The 15,658-nt window shown below is 41.2% G+C and overlaps 1 protein-coding gene across 2 annotated transcripts in view; it reads right to left on the reverse strand.

Moving 5' to 3' along the window:
• Window positions 1-1,784: 1,784 nt before the first annotated feature.
• The window catches only part of HOOK3 (hook microtubule tethering protein 3), an 87,217-nt gene continuing 73,343 nt past the window's right edge, over window positions 1,785-15,658 (reverse strand). The window contains exons 20-23 of one of the 2 annotated variants that reach the window (XM_080574151.1): window positions 14,739-14,843; window positions 14,554-14,625; window positions 13,156-13,292; window positions 1,785-4,501 (exon numbers count right to left, since the gene is read on the reverse strand). In XM_080574151.1, coding sequence (XP_080430277.1) covers window positions 4,486-4,501; window positions 13,156-13,292; window positions 14,554-14,625; window positions 14,739-14,843 — 330 coding nt within the window. In that variant the 3' untranslated portion in view covers window positions 1,785-4,485. Of the gene's footprint in view, window positions 13,293-14,553; window positions 14,626-14,738; window positions 14,844-15,658 lie in introns of both variants that reach the window. The other variant, XM_080574152.1, reaches the window with a different exon arrangement.

Consider the following 15,658-nt stretch of genomic DNA (forward strand, 5'->3'; position numbering starts at 1 on the left):
TCCTGTACTTTACCCTGGCACACTTGAGTTTAACGTCTTGATTTGCGCTGTTTGCCAAATAAATAGGACACACTGCTGTTCTGAGGTCACTTCATTCTCTTGGCTCCTAAGAAGGATGATCCGTGCTTACCAGAGTGTCGGGGGCTGGAGAACAGGGCCGATGCCCACCTGGGGGGTGCTGCAGGCCAAGCAGGGCCCCAGGGCAGTGAAGTGACGGGAGGGGGTGAGGCAGGAAGAAGCCTGGGTCACAGGGCAGGGGTAGGGAGGAGGTGAAAAAAGAGTGATGGGCAGTGGGGGAAACAACAGGGTAGCAGGGGGGGCGCGATGGCCTGAGGCAGGAGAGAGGTGGAAATAGTGATCGGGGGAATGGGAGGGACTGGGGTGGGACTGAGAAGAACAGCAGGCACTTCGTTATGTTACTCCAGGTGTGGCCTCAGCAGTGCTGAGGAGGAAGGCAGGATCACCTCCCACCACCTGCAGGCAGCACTTTGCCTGATGCAGCCCAAGACACCGTTAGCCTCCTCTGCAGCTAGGACACATTGCTGGCTCACGTTCAACTTGGTGTCCATGAGGACCACCCCCCCCCCCCCGGCCTTTTCTGCGGAGCTGCTTTCCACCTGGGCATCCCCAACGTGTCCTGGAGCCTGGGGCTGTTCCCCTTTCTGGCTCCAGTAGTTCAGGCAGTTTTTGATCCACCCCACTGCTCATCCAGTCCGTACTTCAGCAGCCTGTCTTTGTGGCTCTCATAAGCAGGATGGTGTCAAAGGCCTTACGCAAGTCCAGGAAGACAAACACCCACTGCTCCTCCCTCACCCATGGTTCTGGCCGTGGCTTTATAGAAGCTCCTCGTGTGGGACAGGCCTCAATTCCCTCCCTTTGGTCAACCATGCAGGCCTTCGCATTTTTGCCTGACTTCCTATTCACCGTGTGTGATGCAGTGCTCTTAGAGGAGGTGATCCTTGAATACTCACTGGGTTTCTTGTGCCCCATTCCTCCCCTTCCCAGTCACCCACCCACTCCCCTCCACGCCCCCTCCCCTTGCCCTTGCCCAGGGGTGTCTTCTCAGTGCCTGCAGTGCAAGAAGGACTCCTTACTGCCACAGCAGGGCTGCACCTCGCTGACAGAGGATGCAGACAAGGCATGCTGCCCTTCTCTTGCTGCACTCCCTCTAAACCTTGTACAAAGCAGCCCTGAAAGGCTCCTACAGGGCCTCTGCGCATCCCTTTACCCCCAGCCTCGCACAGGATAGTTGCAGGCTCAGTATCTCTTGCTGACTGTTGACCTCTCTTTCGCAACTAACAAAATTTACCCGTGTTAATGCTGCCTGCCTGCTCCTTCCCCCTGCATCCCCTCCCCAAACAGCAAAGCTGTTCAGCAATGCAGAAGGGAAGGACAGTTGCTCCTGTCCATACCCATACAGCTACCTCTATAGCTAAACTTCCACCGGCGAGAGGAAGTCTCATTACTTCAGCAGCCTTGGTCTTTCCAGAGGCAAAGCATGCAGGTAACCCTTGCAGTGATGGGCCAGCCACAGTGGATGCTTTCCAAGAGAAGGGAGGAGGTTCACATTTTCTGCTGAATTCCTGCTGCTGCCTACCTTCCCTTCGTTCTACTTCACACAGCCCTTGGGAAACGAGGCACGATGCCACTGGTATATCTCAGAATCGGGCAGACCAGCTGACACCAAAAGTGTTCTCATGTACACAAACCAGAAGCTTCAACGCCAACTGTGCATTGGCTTCAGTTTAAAACCGAGCACCGAACAAAGGCAAAGCAAGCACTCGTGTTTTATATAAGCCTTTATTTACAACTTGTTTAACAACTGTACACTCTTCTGTAACCTTGGAAGCATTAGTGTATTTGACTGGGAAAAAATATTAAACCTTTTGATTCTAATGGTCATCACCGGGTATTTTTTTTTTTGTCTATATACAGATATGTATATAAATACTGCTACCATGACAATCTGGTAGTTACACATTTCATAGATGAACCGAAATGGGAAATTGATGTTTTGACACTCTAGGAATCCATTCTCTTACAGAAAATATATCACTGTCAACTTCACAAACAGTTACTTTGATAATTGGTCAACACTTAATTTTGGACTGTCAAACAAGCTGCTATTAAGAAAGTAAAAGAGTTTTCTATGCAGCATAAATGAAGTTAGTATATCAGAGACATGCTGGAGATCACCTCTGCATTGTGAGCTCGCAATCACCTCGTGACAGAGATGCTACGCTAATCTAATTAAAGTAGCCAGCTCATTTGCTGAAAGCTACCTTAAGTTTCTCTGTTGCATTAGTGAACTCAAGTTTTGTCAAGCTAAACACAGTTACATATAAATGTCTTAGGCTCAAGAACAACCGATACATAGTTTCTAAACTGCACAGACCACTTGGATAAATGAGGTACAGCAAAGCTTCGGCTCGGGGCGCCCTTGCAGGCAGGTGTGACAAAAGCAGCTATCCCCTCACACCCCGCGCGGAACCGCTGTCCTCGGCGGTCCCGCGCCCAGCGTGGCCTGGAGAAGGGCGCGCTCCTGACAGAAGCGGCACTAGCAAATGGGAGACGAACTATGCCTGGGACACACAACGGAAAGTAAGTTTTTTTTTTTTCTAATAAAGCTTGCCCTGACACAGAACAAAGGGATCGATGGCTGGGACCTGGAAAGACGCAAACCTCTCAGCTCTGCTGGACTCGGGCCGGCAGGAGTGCCGCTGCCCGGACCCTCCTGCAGCCCACCTCGGGCTGCGCTGCCACAGGCGCTGCCGGGCCCGGAGGACAGGTCCTCACCCACCAGGCGCTGTCAGGCAGAGCAGCACCGCCAGCACGGGCAGCCCAGCCCCGGGAACCCCCCGGTCCCGTCCCCTGTTGCAGGGGCACCCGCCCGCTGCACAGACCGGTGGGTCTCGCTCTGCCTTTCTCCGAGCGGCTTGGTTTGGCACAACACGCTGAGGCAGGGGCATCGAGGGCACCGTGCACCCCGAGGGCCCCAGGCACACGCAGACACACGGACACAGACACTCGGACACAGCCGTGCCCACAGCTGCAAGCAGCAGGACTGGGCGCCCTGTGCCCGAGTGCTGCGGGGCCCGGGGTGCCGCTCCCCAGCGCCGCTGCCCCGAGACGAGTGCCGCTCCCGGAGAGCGTGCGTGCGGATGTTTTTGCAGGATTAGGATCCAGGCGAGCGAGAACGGGGTTTCCCTAAAACTGGGCTTAAACCGCACGGCTCGGGGTACTCTGCTTCCAGGTTCTGTTGGGTGTTTGCGGCACGGCCTGTGGCTGGGCAGCCCTCTTTTCCCACCTCTCACACACCAACCCCTGTACAACGAACGTCTTAACTTAGACCACTACAGTACCCCCTTGTCTTCTGGATCTTGCCAGTACTGGATGTCCAATACAAAACAAAGATACAGTAGTACAAATGTGCAGATTTTTAAGAATATTAAATAAGCAGCTCTTTAAATTAATATAGTCAGCACAAAGCATTTTGAGTTATACTGTCTAAATATTGCAAATCTTATAGCTAAACTTCATAATACAAAGAAACAGCCAAGCTAGTGCAATTGGAAATGAAATAGCTAAGACTGCAATAATGAGAAAAGAAATAGTACAGGTAAAATATAAACAACCCAAATTATAAACTGGCAAGGACAATCTGCATAATACTGAAGGTGTAGACAGCTTTCATACTTATCTCCATTCACATTCTTTCCTCAGATTGTTTAACAATTGTACACAGATTGGAAAAAAAAAATGTTTCCGAAAGAAACAGACAACACAGCTAAAACATAGAGAGAAAAATACAACAGCCACAAACTACTGCATATATACATAGTAAGGAAGCAGGCAGTGTCTGTGAGCAAAGGACTGCACAGTAGTTTGCCTGTCTCAGAGATTATCTGATGAACCTTGCCTGGTTTTCTAAGGAAGATGGGCTGGCCAAGCAGCAATTCATGAGTCATTTCTCCCGGTAAAACACCTCCTTGGCTTTACTTTTAATTATTTAAAGATTCAAAGTATATCCTTTAAGGGTGCAGGTGCTTTAAAATTTTAACAGTAACCAAAAGGCATTTTTAGGAACTCATTAAGACTAGTTTTTTATAGTTCAGTATATGAAAATGTTGCAGGAGGTCTGTGTGTTAATGCTGTTAATCAGAATTAAATGGAGTGGACAGACAGAAGTAAAATGGAGAGCTGACAGTGCTCTGTCAGTTTGCAGAACGCCTCCTGTAGAGCTCTGAATACTGGATTTCCTCTCTTTTAGCCTCATAGGAGACTTATTGTGAAGAGAAAGAGTAAACGGAAGCAGGAAGTGGGAAAGCCACTTCCCAAGATGGTAGGCTTCTCTGCAAGTAGATCTCCCTTTGAAATCAGATGCCCATGAGTCTTAAGTGTAGAACTGGTTAAGTTTTGGTTATGCAGTCTGGACAGAAAAGCAAGTCATGCACTGAACAGTCCCTGTTATAACAATGCTGCAGGTCATGCAACCACATCACTGCAAATAAAAGAATAAAGAGAAAGTTAAAAAGCAGATAACATCACCATTTAAAAAACAGAGAACAGAACAAGTATTTTCAAAGCAGTTCAGTAAGGCCGTCTCTACTTAGAGTTGTGCAAATTCATGGGAAAAACATCTTTGCCAGAGCAGCTCTTCAAACTAACAGGAAGATTGTATGCCAAAAATTGGGAACAGCAACAAAATAGCTTCAAACAATTTCAAAATTTAGACACAGTTCGGACAAATTTAAACACTTCTGAGTGAAGTCCTGCAGGCCACCATTCTCTGCTAACATAGCTATGGAAACTAAGTTTACACAGCTATGAAAATCTCTGGCGTTCCTGCTGTCTGTGAGGACAACTAGTGGAAAAAAAAAATAAAAATCAAACTCAATATAAAGTGAAAGGTGCCTGTCCAATACTGTGCATGGTTACAAACTAAAAGACAATCATCAAGGTCAAAATGACTCTGCCTGAGACTTCAAGCTCTGAGCACCGCAAATAAACTTCAAGCATTTATATTTCATCAAAGATCATTCTGTGCATGACACTAAAATGACATCACTGTCATACTACACTGGCAAGCGCTACTCATTCGTTGCATGCAGGTTTTAATCACAAGGAAGTTACACATATCCTTGTAAAAACACACCAAGTAGGAGCCCTAAGACCACATCACAATATTGCTTAAGTGAACCTAAGTCTGGAGGACAACTGGACAGGCTGCACACTGCTCCATCCTTGCTGATACACTCTCCCTTGTGGCCAGTGGACTGACAGGTTGAATGCTTTACTAACACAGCTACGGTGCTTTCAGGTTCCCCAGGCAGCACAAATACCCTTACACAGCTTGGTAGAGCACTAACTGCTCGTTCTCACTTTCACTTGTCACTTCTCACTGTGATGACGCAAAGAGTAGAGTAGCTTCACCCAACTGAAATTGCACTGTGCAAACCGTTTCTCTCCCCATTTCCAACTCCGTAGTATTGCACTAGTCAAGCACAGTTCTAAGAACAGCTCCTGTGACAGGAAAACCCAGGTTACATACACAAGGAAAAATACTTATAACTAAACTCAAGGTCTTAGAGCGAAAAAAGGTCTTTCTGCTGCAAGTCCTGCAGCTTGTATGTCCCTCTTTTTTCCTTCTCAGAATACTGATCAACTAACAGTTGAAAAAACAAACAGAAAGATACATACATAAATCAAATGGAATAAAAACAGAAAATGCTTAAAAAGAACACATTCAAAGCAGACCTTGGGAGAGTATGTGGAGTAATTACTGTCTGTTTGAGATGTGCTGTTATACTTGCTTTGCACTGCCTGGATGCAGAAAGTTACAGAGTTCAGGATTAATTATATGAAGATTACTGTAGTTAGTCAGTAAAAAAATAAAAGTTCAAGCTACATAAGAATTTACCTATTCTATTATGCATAAATGAATACAGGCTACTCCTTTAATCTCACCTGGCTATTACACAGCTCAGACTTACTGTTTTGTAATGCTCTGAGTGACCTGATGCACATAAACAGAAATGACATTACAGGTTTCTCTTCAGGACATTAGTACTTTTAAAGAGGACTTGTAAATTCTGGACAGTGTATTCTCTTCTCTTCTGAGGACGTACAAATACCTCGGTTCATCTGAGAGTGCCCTTATCAAACCTGAAATTCTTATCTTGTTCTAAAATAACTGTCTGTTAATTTCTTTCTCTTGAGGAACTTCTCAAAATGAATCAATGCTTTCAGAAGCTACCTGTTGCAGCAGCTCTCCAGAACATGACAGAAATGTGAGCGTAAATCCACTCAGCATAACCTGTCATTATTCCTGTGGCACCTTCAGAATGAGATAGTTTATTCAGCATATGACTTGCCTGTAGAGGAGTGACTTTTCCTTTTCTTACCAGTACAAAATATTTCAGCTATATGTAACTGATGGCTTGGTGTTAGCCTGGGGGATTATTTCTTGGTGAGACATCTCCCTTCAATATTCAGCACCAGATCTCATTAGCTCCACTTCACTGTAAGTGGTTAATTAGTGACTTAAAACCTCCTTAACTTCTCTCTGTCATCCTGTGTTTTTTCCACATGCAGACATGACAGACGACTCCTGCACGTCACAGCCTCAGAAGGGATGGGAACCTCTCCTTCTCACTCACAGGACCAGCTCTGGAGGCACCTATCAGCACACTTACTTCAGGACAGTGCTCACACAAGCCAAACCTGATGAAAAAAAAAAAAAAAAAAAAAACACAAACAACCCAACCCAACCCCATGTTCTTTCTAAGGAACTGCTTTTATATTCAGTGTATGTTCAGTCCTAAGAGAGACAAGGCTTTCTGTAGCTATCCGCTGTCTATAACTAGTATTTTGTAACAGAATCACCAAAGTCATCAGGGCAATGCATCTTTACTTGCAAACAAGGATAGTACTTACCTGAAAGTATGGGTAGTACTTACTTAGTACTATTCTTACTTTAAAGTCTAACACTACACTCGTCCCAAATATTCCTGCCGAGCTTCTGCTTTAAGTTAACTGTCTCCAGATTTCTCTTCCTGCAGATTTTCTAAAATTACTTAATGGCTTCTACTGCTAACGTTTGTTTTCTTTCCTGCATCTATTCTTCCTTTCTTCATGGCGTTTCCTTTAGATTTTAGGCCTAAAAGAACCTATTAACATAGCGTCTTTTCAGAACTGTGTTAACACCACTTCAAATTTTTGTAATTCTTACAATCACAGAATACAAAGTGGATTATAAATTATAAGAAGCACGGCCTTTTAATGTCACGTTTATTACTATTTCAATATTTTACTGATACTGCTAAATACAAACATAAAAATCCCTCAAAACCACTGACACCCTCAAGAAACAGGTTTATTCTCCTGGTTACCAACCTTTGGTGACTGAGGACTAAAGTCTCTGCTTTATAAAATTTGTACTACATAAGGAATGTTTCATTCAAATAATGACAATAAGAAATAACCTAATGGTTTTATTGCAACTATGTTATAATATTGCAAGTATTTTATGACACCAGAACGATTTGTTTGGGAAGCCGCCTTGGCTACAGTGCCACGAGTTGGTACAATGTCCTGTAGGACTGTATGATTTGTCAAGTTTTCTAGGACTTCTCTATCTACATTCATTCATTTTCAATCTACATTCATTAGTTGGTCTAGGTATCAATTCAATAAGCTGATGATATATTTAAAAAATGACCTTTGTAATCCCAGTATTTCAGTGAATCCACTAAAATAAAAATCAAGCAAAAAGAGAGAACAGGACTAGGGAAATCCTCAGCATCTCCAAATACTGCAGTGAGATTGTCAATGGAGACAAAATCTCCAGGGATTTGCTATAGAAGATGAAAGAAAGTCTGAGGATGCTGATAGTGACAGTTTCTGTTTTACTGACATTGGAAAAGCCTCCAATATTTTATCAACTACAATTCAAAGTTAATTAGAAAAACAAACAGCTCCAAAGGCTCAGATTTCATTTTACTACTTTTAAACTACCACCAGAAGGCAGAACAGTGAAAGACGCACTGCTCTTCAGATTTCTGTATTTAATGGTTGCTTTTGTCTGTCTTCTCCACCTTCAAACTGAAGAAATCAACCCTTATTTTTACTTACATGCTGCAAACTACTGACAGGCTTCTGCTCCCTTTTTGGTCTTCCAGAGGGAAGAAGCATCACAGGAGCAAAGCTACAGAATCAGTGATGTCAGGAAGTTTTCTGGATTCCTTGGAAGTGACTAACTGGAGATGTGGCTAGGATTTGACACAGAATTTGAGAGCTGCCTTTGCCTGACCCCAGAGAACAGGATCTGGTTTGTGAAGATGTTCTGAGTGCAAATGAGACTCATTCCTTGCCACTCCTGGCTCCTCTATCAGCATATGCAATAATGTAAGAGTACACTTCTCTCTCCTGATGAAAGGCACAAAGTAGGAAAGCCTTGCCAATGCAGAGGAGAGCTGGACTGCTCAGATTTGAGAGAGGACATGCCTGGGCTGTGTGCAGCTTGTGTGGTTCAAGAGCTCATTCATCAAATTCCATGCTTACCCGATCTTCGCATTTAAATTCTTATGTTTATGATTCACCTTTTCATTTTAACAGAACACTACATGTATCACACTGCCAGTGTCAGCTAACACAGCTGTTCTAAGGAAGGGCTTCTGATGAGGTTTCCTTCTAAGCATATCACCTGAGATCACATTTCAGTCATAATCCAGCTTTCAATCTATTCTGCAGGTGACACCTGAAGTACAACTACTTTTTCCAAGTGGAAAAAACATCGCTTGAAACTATTTCTTGTAAAGGAAGCCTCTTTTAGCTATTTATTTGCACAATACTGGTGAGAAAATGCCTCCAAAATTTGCTAAACTTGGTTGGGAGATGTCAAAGCTTATCAACATAGTATTACTGCAAAAAACAGAGTCCACGTTCTACCTAAAACACGTGCAAAAAAACCACAAGAAGTCAGTATTACATATCTGACTTTGAGTGCAAAAATAGCTCCCTCATCAATCCTTGCAAAATGTCAAAATGTCCGGGGGGGGGGGGGGGAAAAACACTATAAAATGAATAAAATTCAGGAACTGTTTTGTTTTGTAAGAAAAAGAAAAACTAGCCACATTCAATACGGTCTTCCTCCAATCACTAACTAGAAGAAAATCAAGTTCTGAAGTTAAGATATTTTCCAATTATCATATCTACAGAAAACGTCAACATATCAAGATAATCAAACCCACTACAGCTCATCCAGGAAGCTATGGACAGCCTCATACACTAGAGAACTGAGAAAACAAAGGCTACGCGCGTAAGTCAAAATACCAAGGGCTTTAAAATCTACAAATCCCCTTAAATTTTCTTGACAGCTTGCACATACCACTTACTATCAAGATATCATAAAGCAGCAATAGGATTGGTCAATATTAATTCTTTCATACACATTGAATATAAAATTGACAGTGCTGTCTACATGAATAGAAGGCCACAAAGAACTTGCAGAGTTAATACTACCACCTCAAGGGACATCATCAGAACAGCACAGGATTACCAGTTGGTCATTTCCAAAGAGATAATGAAAAACACCTTGTAGCCAATGTGTATGTACTTCATTTTACAATATATACAGCTGCGTGCTACAGTTTGTTTTCCTCTGCACTGTGGATGGGACACATAACCCTTAAATTAGATTACAACGCTTGGAAAATGTATGTTAGGATCCAATTGGTTAAGTGTTGCTGTAAGGAAATTGGGGGAACATGAATACTCTTTTCTGTAATGTCTGATCACACATGCTAACAACTTAACATGGAAATACTTAAACTGGACTGCACACACATCCTGTAAGACCAGAAACTAGGTTTCAGCTCTAAACAATGAAGATGCATGTGCATTTAACTGTTACATGTTGTTGGCATTTAATTTAAATCTCCCAGAAGGACTATTCTGGGCATATCCTCAGCACAGTACTTAAGGAACGTATTCTCATGAATTTCTTAGCTGTTTTATCACTGCCCTGAAGAGCTTTTTTTTTTTTTTTTTTAAGACCAGTCTGCAGGCTTTTTGTTTTTTTTTCTGTAGTGTATCAAGACAGCCTATAATTTAACAATTGTCACTACAGTTTTGATGTCAATAGTCTTTGTTGCCTCCAAAAAAGTCTTCCTAGAAGTTTCTTTGAAGTATGTATTGTACTAAGAGAATTCTGTTTTACAGGGCTTTTTTGCTATATTCTTTTACTGAAGATACAAAGAATAGACAGCATTCACGGCTAGCTCTGTACAGGTGCTTATTACCTCATGTCACTCTCTCAGCCCTTGTTTTGTAATAGCACGCTACTTCCAAAACTACAAAACAAGCAAGATTTCTTCAGAGCCACCCACACTAAACAATTAAGAACTGCTGTATGCAACAGATAATCAAAGGAAAATGCTAAATAACGCAGAATTAAATTTCGTTGACTACCATTAGAAATCCAAAGAAATGACTTATTGGAACTGGACAGAGAGAGATGCTCTTTAGATGTATAGGTATAAGACTGCAATACATTTTTAGATTTTTGTATTCAACACAAGCTCTGAGCTTCTGTTGAATACACGCTTCAGTGTCTTACGGGAAAATGGAAAGTCCAAACAGAAAGAGGAGAAACTACAGAACAGAAAATAAAAATCAACAACCAGAAAGAGGGGAGGGAGAGAAGCCATGACAGAGAAAACTTAAAGACAAAGCTTCTAATCAGCATTTGTACATCTCCCAGCCATCAGGGGCATTTGTCTGTCATCAGAACTTTGGAGGCAAAATAGTAAAATATATGTTACAATAATTAAAGCAAGTAGTTTTATTCTAGTGTGCAGATTGCATTCAAGTGATTTTAGACATGCAACTAATAGCAACAGTAAATGAAATTATTAAATAAATTTAAGAGAGAAACCCTCCCATTAAGGTCGTGGTGTTCCTTTCTTTCACAAGTAGGCTTTGGCAGTTTGATAACAGACAAAGGCTGTGAGATTAGAATAAAAATGGAGTTTTCAGTGTTCTCTGGGTGACACATAATGCTCTACTCTCAAGCAAGAACATCGAATTTGGTTATGTGCTCCTGTTCACACATGGCATACAGTAAAGAGTTCTTCAAATTACTTGAATGGATTGCACAAAAAGATCAGTAAAGGATTTCACAGAAAAACTGTGGTCATCTTGCTACGTAATATATAAAACTTCTTTGATCTGTTAGCATTTGGTATCTCAGTAAGAGACAGCAAAACGAGGATCAGCTCACTGAACTACAGAAATTGTCCTAAACTGCCTTTGTTGCCTAACTGCCATTGTTAACTTTTCTCCACACAAAAAGATACTTCTGCTGTCTCAGTTTTATCTTGCAAGTATAGCCCAGACTTCTCACATCATGAATTAAAGAGCAGAATTTTTAGAAAATTGTTTTTCCTCCAAATGTGGGGCGTAAAAGACAAACTTATATGATGTTAATGAACTTCATATGTTTTTGTATTACTGGGAAAAAAAAAAAAACAACTACATTTTTCAGACACATATTGAAAGCATTCTTAGCCTAGATTAAAACAGATGATGTACTTGAGGATAAAGGAGTACCTACAAGTGCCATCCACCTATTCCTTACCCTTTAATCTAGATGTAATCACTTTAACTATCCTTTGTTCAACCCACTGAAGTTGTGAATTAATACAGGTCTTCAGATGCTTACTAAATGCTAATATGCCTTTTCTCTGAAGCTATTTATGAAGAAATGTCTTCACTGGGAAGGGCATCAAAATAAGGTAAAAGAATAAACGCAGAAACCAGACTGCACGTGCATTTAGGGGACCAAAGAGTCTCTAAATGAAAAATGTTTAAAACTGAATCACCACAAAATAGATTGAAGCCTTCAACCTATACTCAGGTCCCCTGTGTCCATCAATTCTTTGACAAAAACAATAGCCAGAACATAGAATCGATCAGGGAAAAAGCAGAATTTTATAGGACCAGGGCCTAAATTAATACTAGGGACCATCTGCCACCCCACTGATCAACATGAAGGTGCTACAGAGAGTGACATATGATCAACTAGCTACATGCTAAGAAGGTAGTACAACAAATTACAGCCAGTTTTCAACAGTCAGCAACATGCTCACCTGAAGGCACTGGTACCATTAGTAAGGCAACTGATACAAATATACCCTGAATCAATATATTAAAAGCAAGTTGCTTAGTAGGGGATGACAACTGAAGCATGTTAACATCAACAACGTTAATTTAGGCCTCGATCCATTATCTACTGTTAGTCCATAATTATAAAAAATTAATACAAACGCTTTTTCTTTTTAAATGGATGATGCAGTAGCATATCAAATATTAGCATTTCAAATAGTAGCATTTCAAATATTTCTCCATCTTTTTATACTATATATTAACCACACACTTGATCTAGAAGAGTGGGACAAACCATTTGAAAATATTCAGTTCTGTCAGCAACAGGTAAAACCAGCAGACAAACAAAAGCCTTAAAAATCATCCTGCTTCCCTACTAAATGCCAAGAATAAGAGCAAACTTTATACATAGATTTTTCTTCTTTTAAAAGATATTTCTTGTTGCCGATACGTGTTTTAGCTGTAAATATATTTTACAATAATATTATATACTAATTTTGCATTTTTGTGATGAGTTTTCAGCCTTTCCTTGAAGCAACTGGTTGGCACAAAAATCAAAAGCCTAATTCCTTTTAACAAAGGCAGTCTTGTAAAGCATCACAACCCTTATAGGCACAAATGTATCAACTGTGACAGGAAATTCACATTGTTACACAGCCCATACCAGGTTTTTTGTAAGGGACCAGGCTTTACACAAATTTAAAAGATTCCATTATTGTACAACACTCCTCTAGATGTTTTCAAAACTTTGGCACATTCAGAAAAATGCAGAGAGAAAAAGGGACAGATGGACTTCAAAAAACACAAACAAAGGGCATTACAAAACGATGAGGAAACCATAATAAAACCCTTTCCTGAACTGTAAAATAATGGTGGTAACAAGGGAGAAAGAGAAAGGATGCTGGTTGCTTTTTGTTGAACGGTGTTACTTGCAACAGAAGTGGCCTTGATCATAGGGCAATTTTCTTTCTAAGGGCAAGGCTTCTCTACCTTGCAGTTGCTGGCTGGACATGACCAGGGTACGATCTCCTTGTGCTCGTGGCTTGCCTTTGTCTAGCCAGGAAGGACTGTCCTGAGCCTGTGCTAGCTAGTCTGTCTTCTGCTGCTTTTTTATGCAGAGTCATTCCCTATGGAAAAGAGAAACTTCTTAGAAAAAAAATAGAACATTTAACATTCAACAACTTCATTCATTTACATTTTATTGCCTCTTCTTCACCAACACTTACTAGGTTGTTTTGAATTTCAAACACAAAGCATCACATTTTCAAGGCTAAGGCAAAAACATCCTTCAAGATCTTTTACCATGTGCTTTTTTTTTTTTTTCCCCCAGTCATTGTCCAGTTTGGAATACATTGTTGAGCAGCATGTCCCCCGGTTTCCCACATCTGACAAAATGCTTCCCCACATAAACACAGCGACTGTACAAACCTTTTCAAAATTGCCTCCCCTTGTCACCCCAGATCCCTTTAGCATGCTGAGTGAGAAGAGTACTTCTCTTCTGAAACCAAATTCTTTCCATCTCTACGCTAGCTCATATGGCAGGATCACACCTTGAGAGAAAGTATGTTTTCAGCAGGAATGAATGCAAGGAGGAAATGAGAGTTTGAAGAAATAAAAAAAAGCTGTGATGGGTTGTATAGTTGTGTACAAAAGCAGAGGCTAATTACAAGAAAGACCCTGCCCAGGGAAGACAGTGAGGAGGAATTTGAACTCTATGGTGAAGGAGAAGGAAACATGAACGTTACACGGGTCATGGATTCCTTCTACCAGGACAGCAGACTCAATGCAGCCACACTCTACCGAAGAGAAGTCTTGAACACATTTGCTGAAGGTGAAAAATCTCCTTGCACACATGCCCAGCAAAAGCTGTGTGGCTGCTTTTTTATACTCCGAATATTTTATGGGAGGGCCACACACCTGTGTTTGCCCTTCACTTGGGGCTAAACCTGTACCTAGGTTAAAGAGGTTGCTTCTCAGAGTGCTTACTGCAGCAGTAAGCTTTGTGCCCCTTCATTTGAAACACTGAGACGGTTGCAGAATCAAAGTACATCTGAGCACTGTAAGTCAGCATAATTGCTATCTTGAAATTCTAGTCCTTCAATCTGAACCTTCCTTCCCTCTATAAAATGCCATTTCTGGTCTTAAAATTTGAAAAATAACAAAAATGTTCTTTCTCACTTACCCCAAGGTTAACATAGGAATATAGTCTTATGTAACAATAACTTAGAATGATTAAAAAGCATTTGTTTCTGTCTTGTGTGTTGGAAAATGATTTAAAAAAAAAAAAAGTAAATAAATGAAGAATTCCATGAACAACCTTGAAATAACTAATATTAATCCCTTTGTTTTTTTTTTCTTTGTTTGTTTGAAAGTTTGGGATTTTCTTACCATATTATACCAGGCACTAACAATAAATTTCTCCTCCATTTCTCTTTGACTTTTTGTTTTTTCATATTCTTTCTATAAAAAAAAAAAAAAGCATACATTTAAAAACAAAGTACAACAAGTGTTAGTCTATACCTAAAAAACCACAAGAATAACACACATCTACCAGGAAACATGAAGATTACTACCTCCAATGAATGAAACATTCTATCCCGTTCTTGCAACTGATTTTTCAGAGCCTGAATCTCAGGAGCTGCACCCTGGTTTTGCTTAGGGTCTAAGGTGCGGATGACCTGTAAGAGAAAAACAGATTGTTTTAAATTAAACACTGCAAAAGCAATCTAATTAAGTGAAAAAAAAAAATCAAAGAATTATCACCATGCAAAGCTGATTAAAAAACAAAAAGTGACTTAAAACATATCAATGGTAAGAAAAGATACTCCAAGATGTGGAGTAGAGGGATGTGCAGTCTTAAGAGGCTGACTCCCGTGAAACAATCTTGCTGAACAGCATGACAGAGGCTCTGCCTCTGAACATCAGCCATGGTATGTTGGAGAATCTGAACTGGTTCTCTTCTATGTGACCATGAAACAAAACTACTAATAGGAAAAGTAGAACTTAAGAAATTCACTATCCCAGACTCACATATACAGGTCCTTTCTCTGGTTACACTACCTTGGGGCCACAGTGGTGGAAATCTTTTCTCAAATACTTTTTACGAGGTTCCAAAAGCTCAGGTTTACTTACATGTTCCCTGTTAATTCCTCCCCTTCAATTTATGGACCACTTCAATCTGGAAAGACTACACCTGGTGCCATGGGGTACCATTGCGGTATCAGGTGCTGCTATTTCTAGAAGACTTACACCAAAAAGCATCCTGTGGCACATGCACGATCACTATGTTACTAATACGATGAACAGACACCTAGTTATGTCCATGTGTGGCATCCATCGCAGGCAGCATTTGAGTGCTATCAACCACAGAGCTCAGCTAAGAACAAATCCAGCAAAATGCTTAGATACCTAAGCTCTCTGTAATAGAAAATGGCAGACAAGTTTTTAACATGCTGGGGATATATAGGAAGAGACTTCTCATTTGTCTTCCTAA

The sequence above is a fragment of the Anser brachyrhynchus genome (genome assembly GCF_964034855.1).
Source record: "Anser brachyrhynchus genome assembly, chromosome: Z".
Lineage (NCBI taxonomy): Eukaryota > Metazoa > Chordata > Aves > Anseriformes > Anatidae > Anser > Anser brachyrhynchus.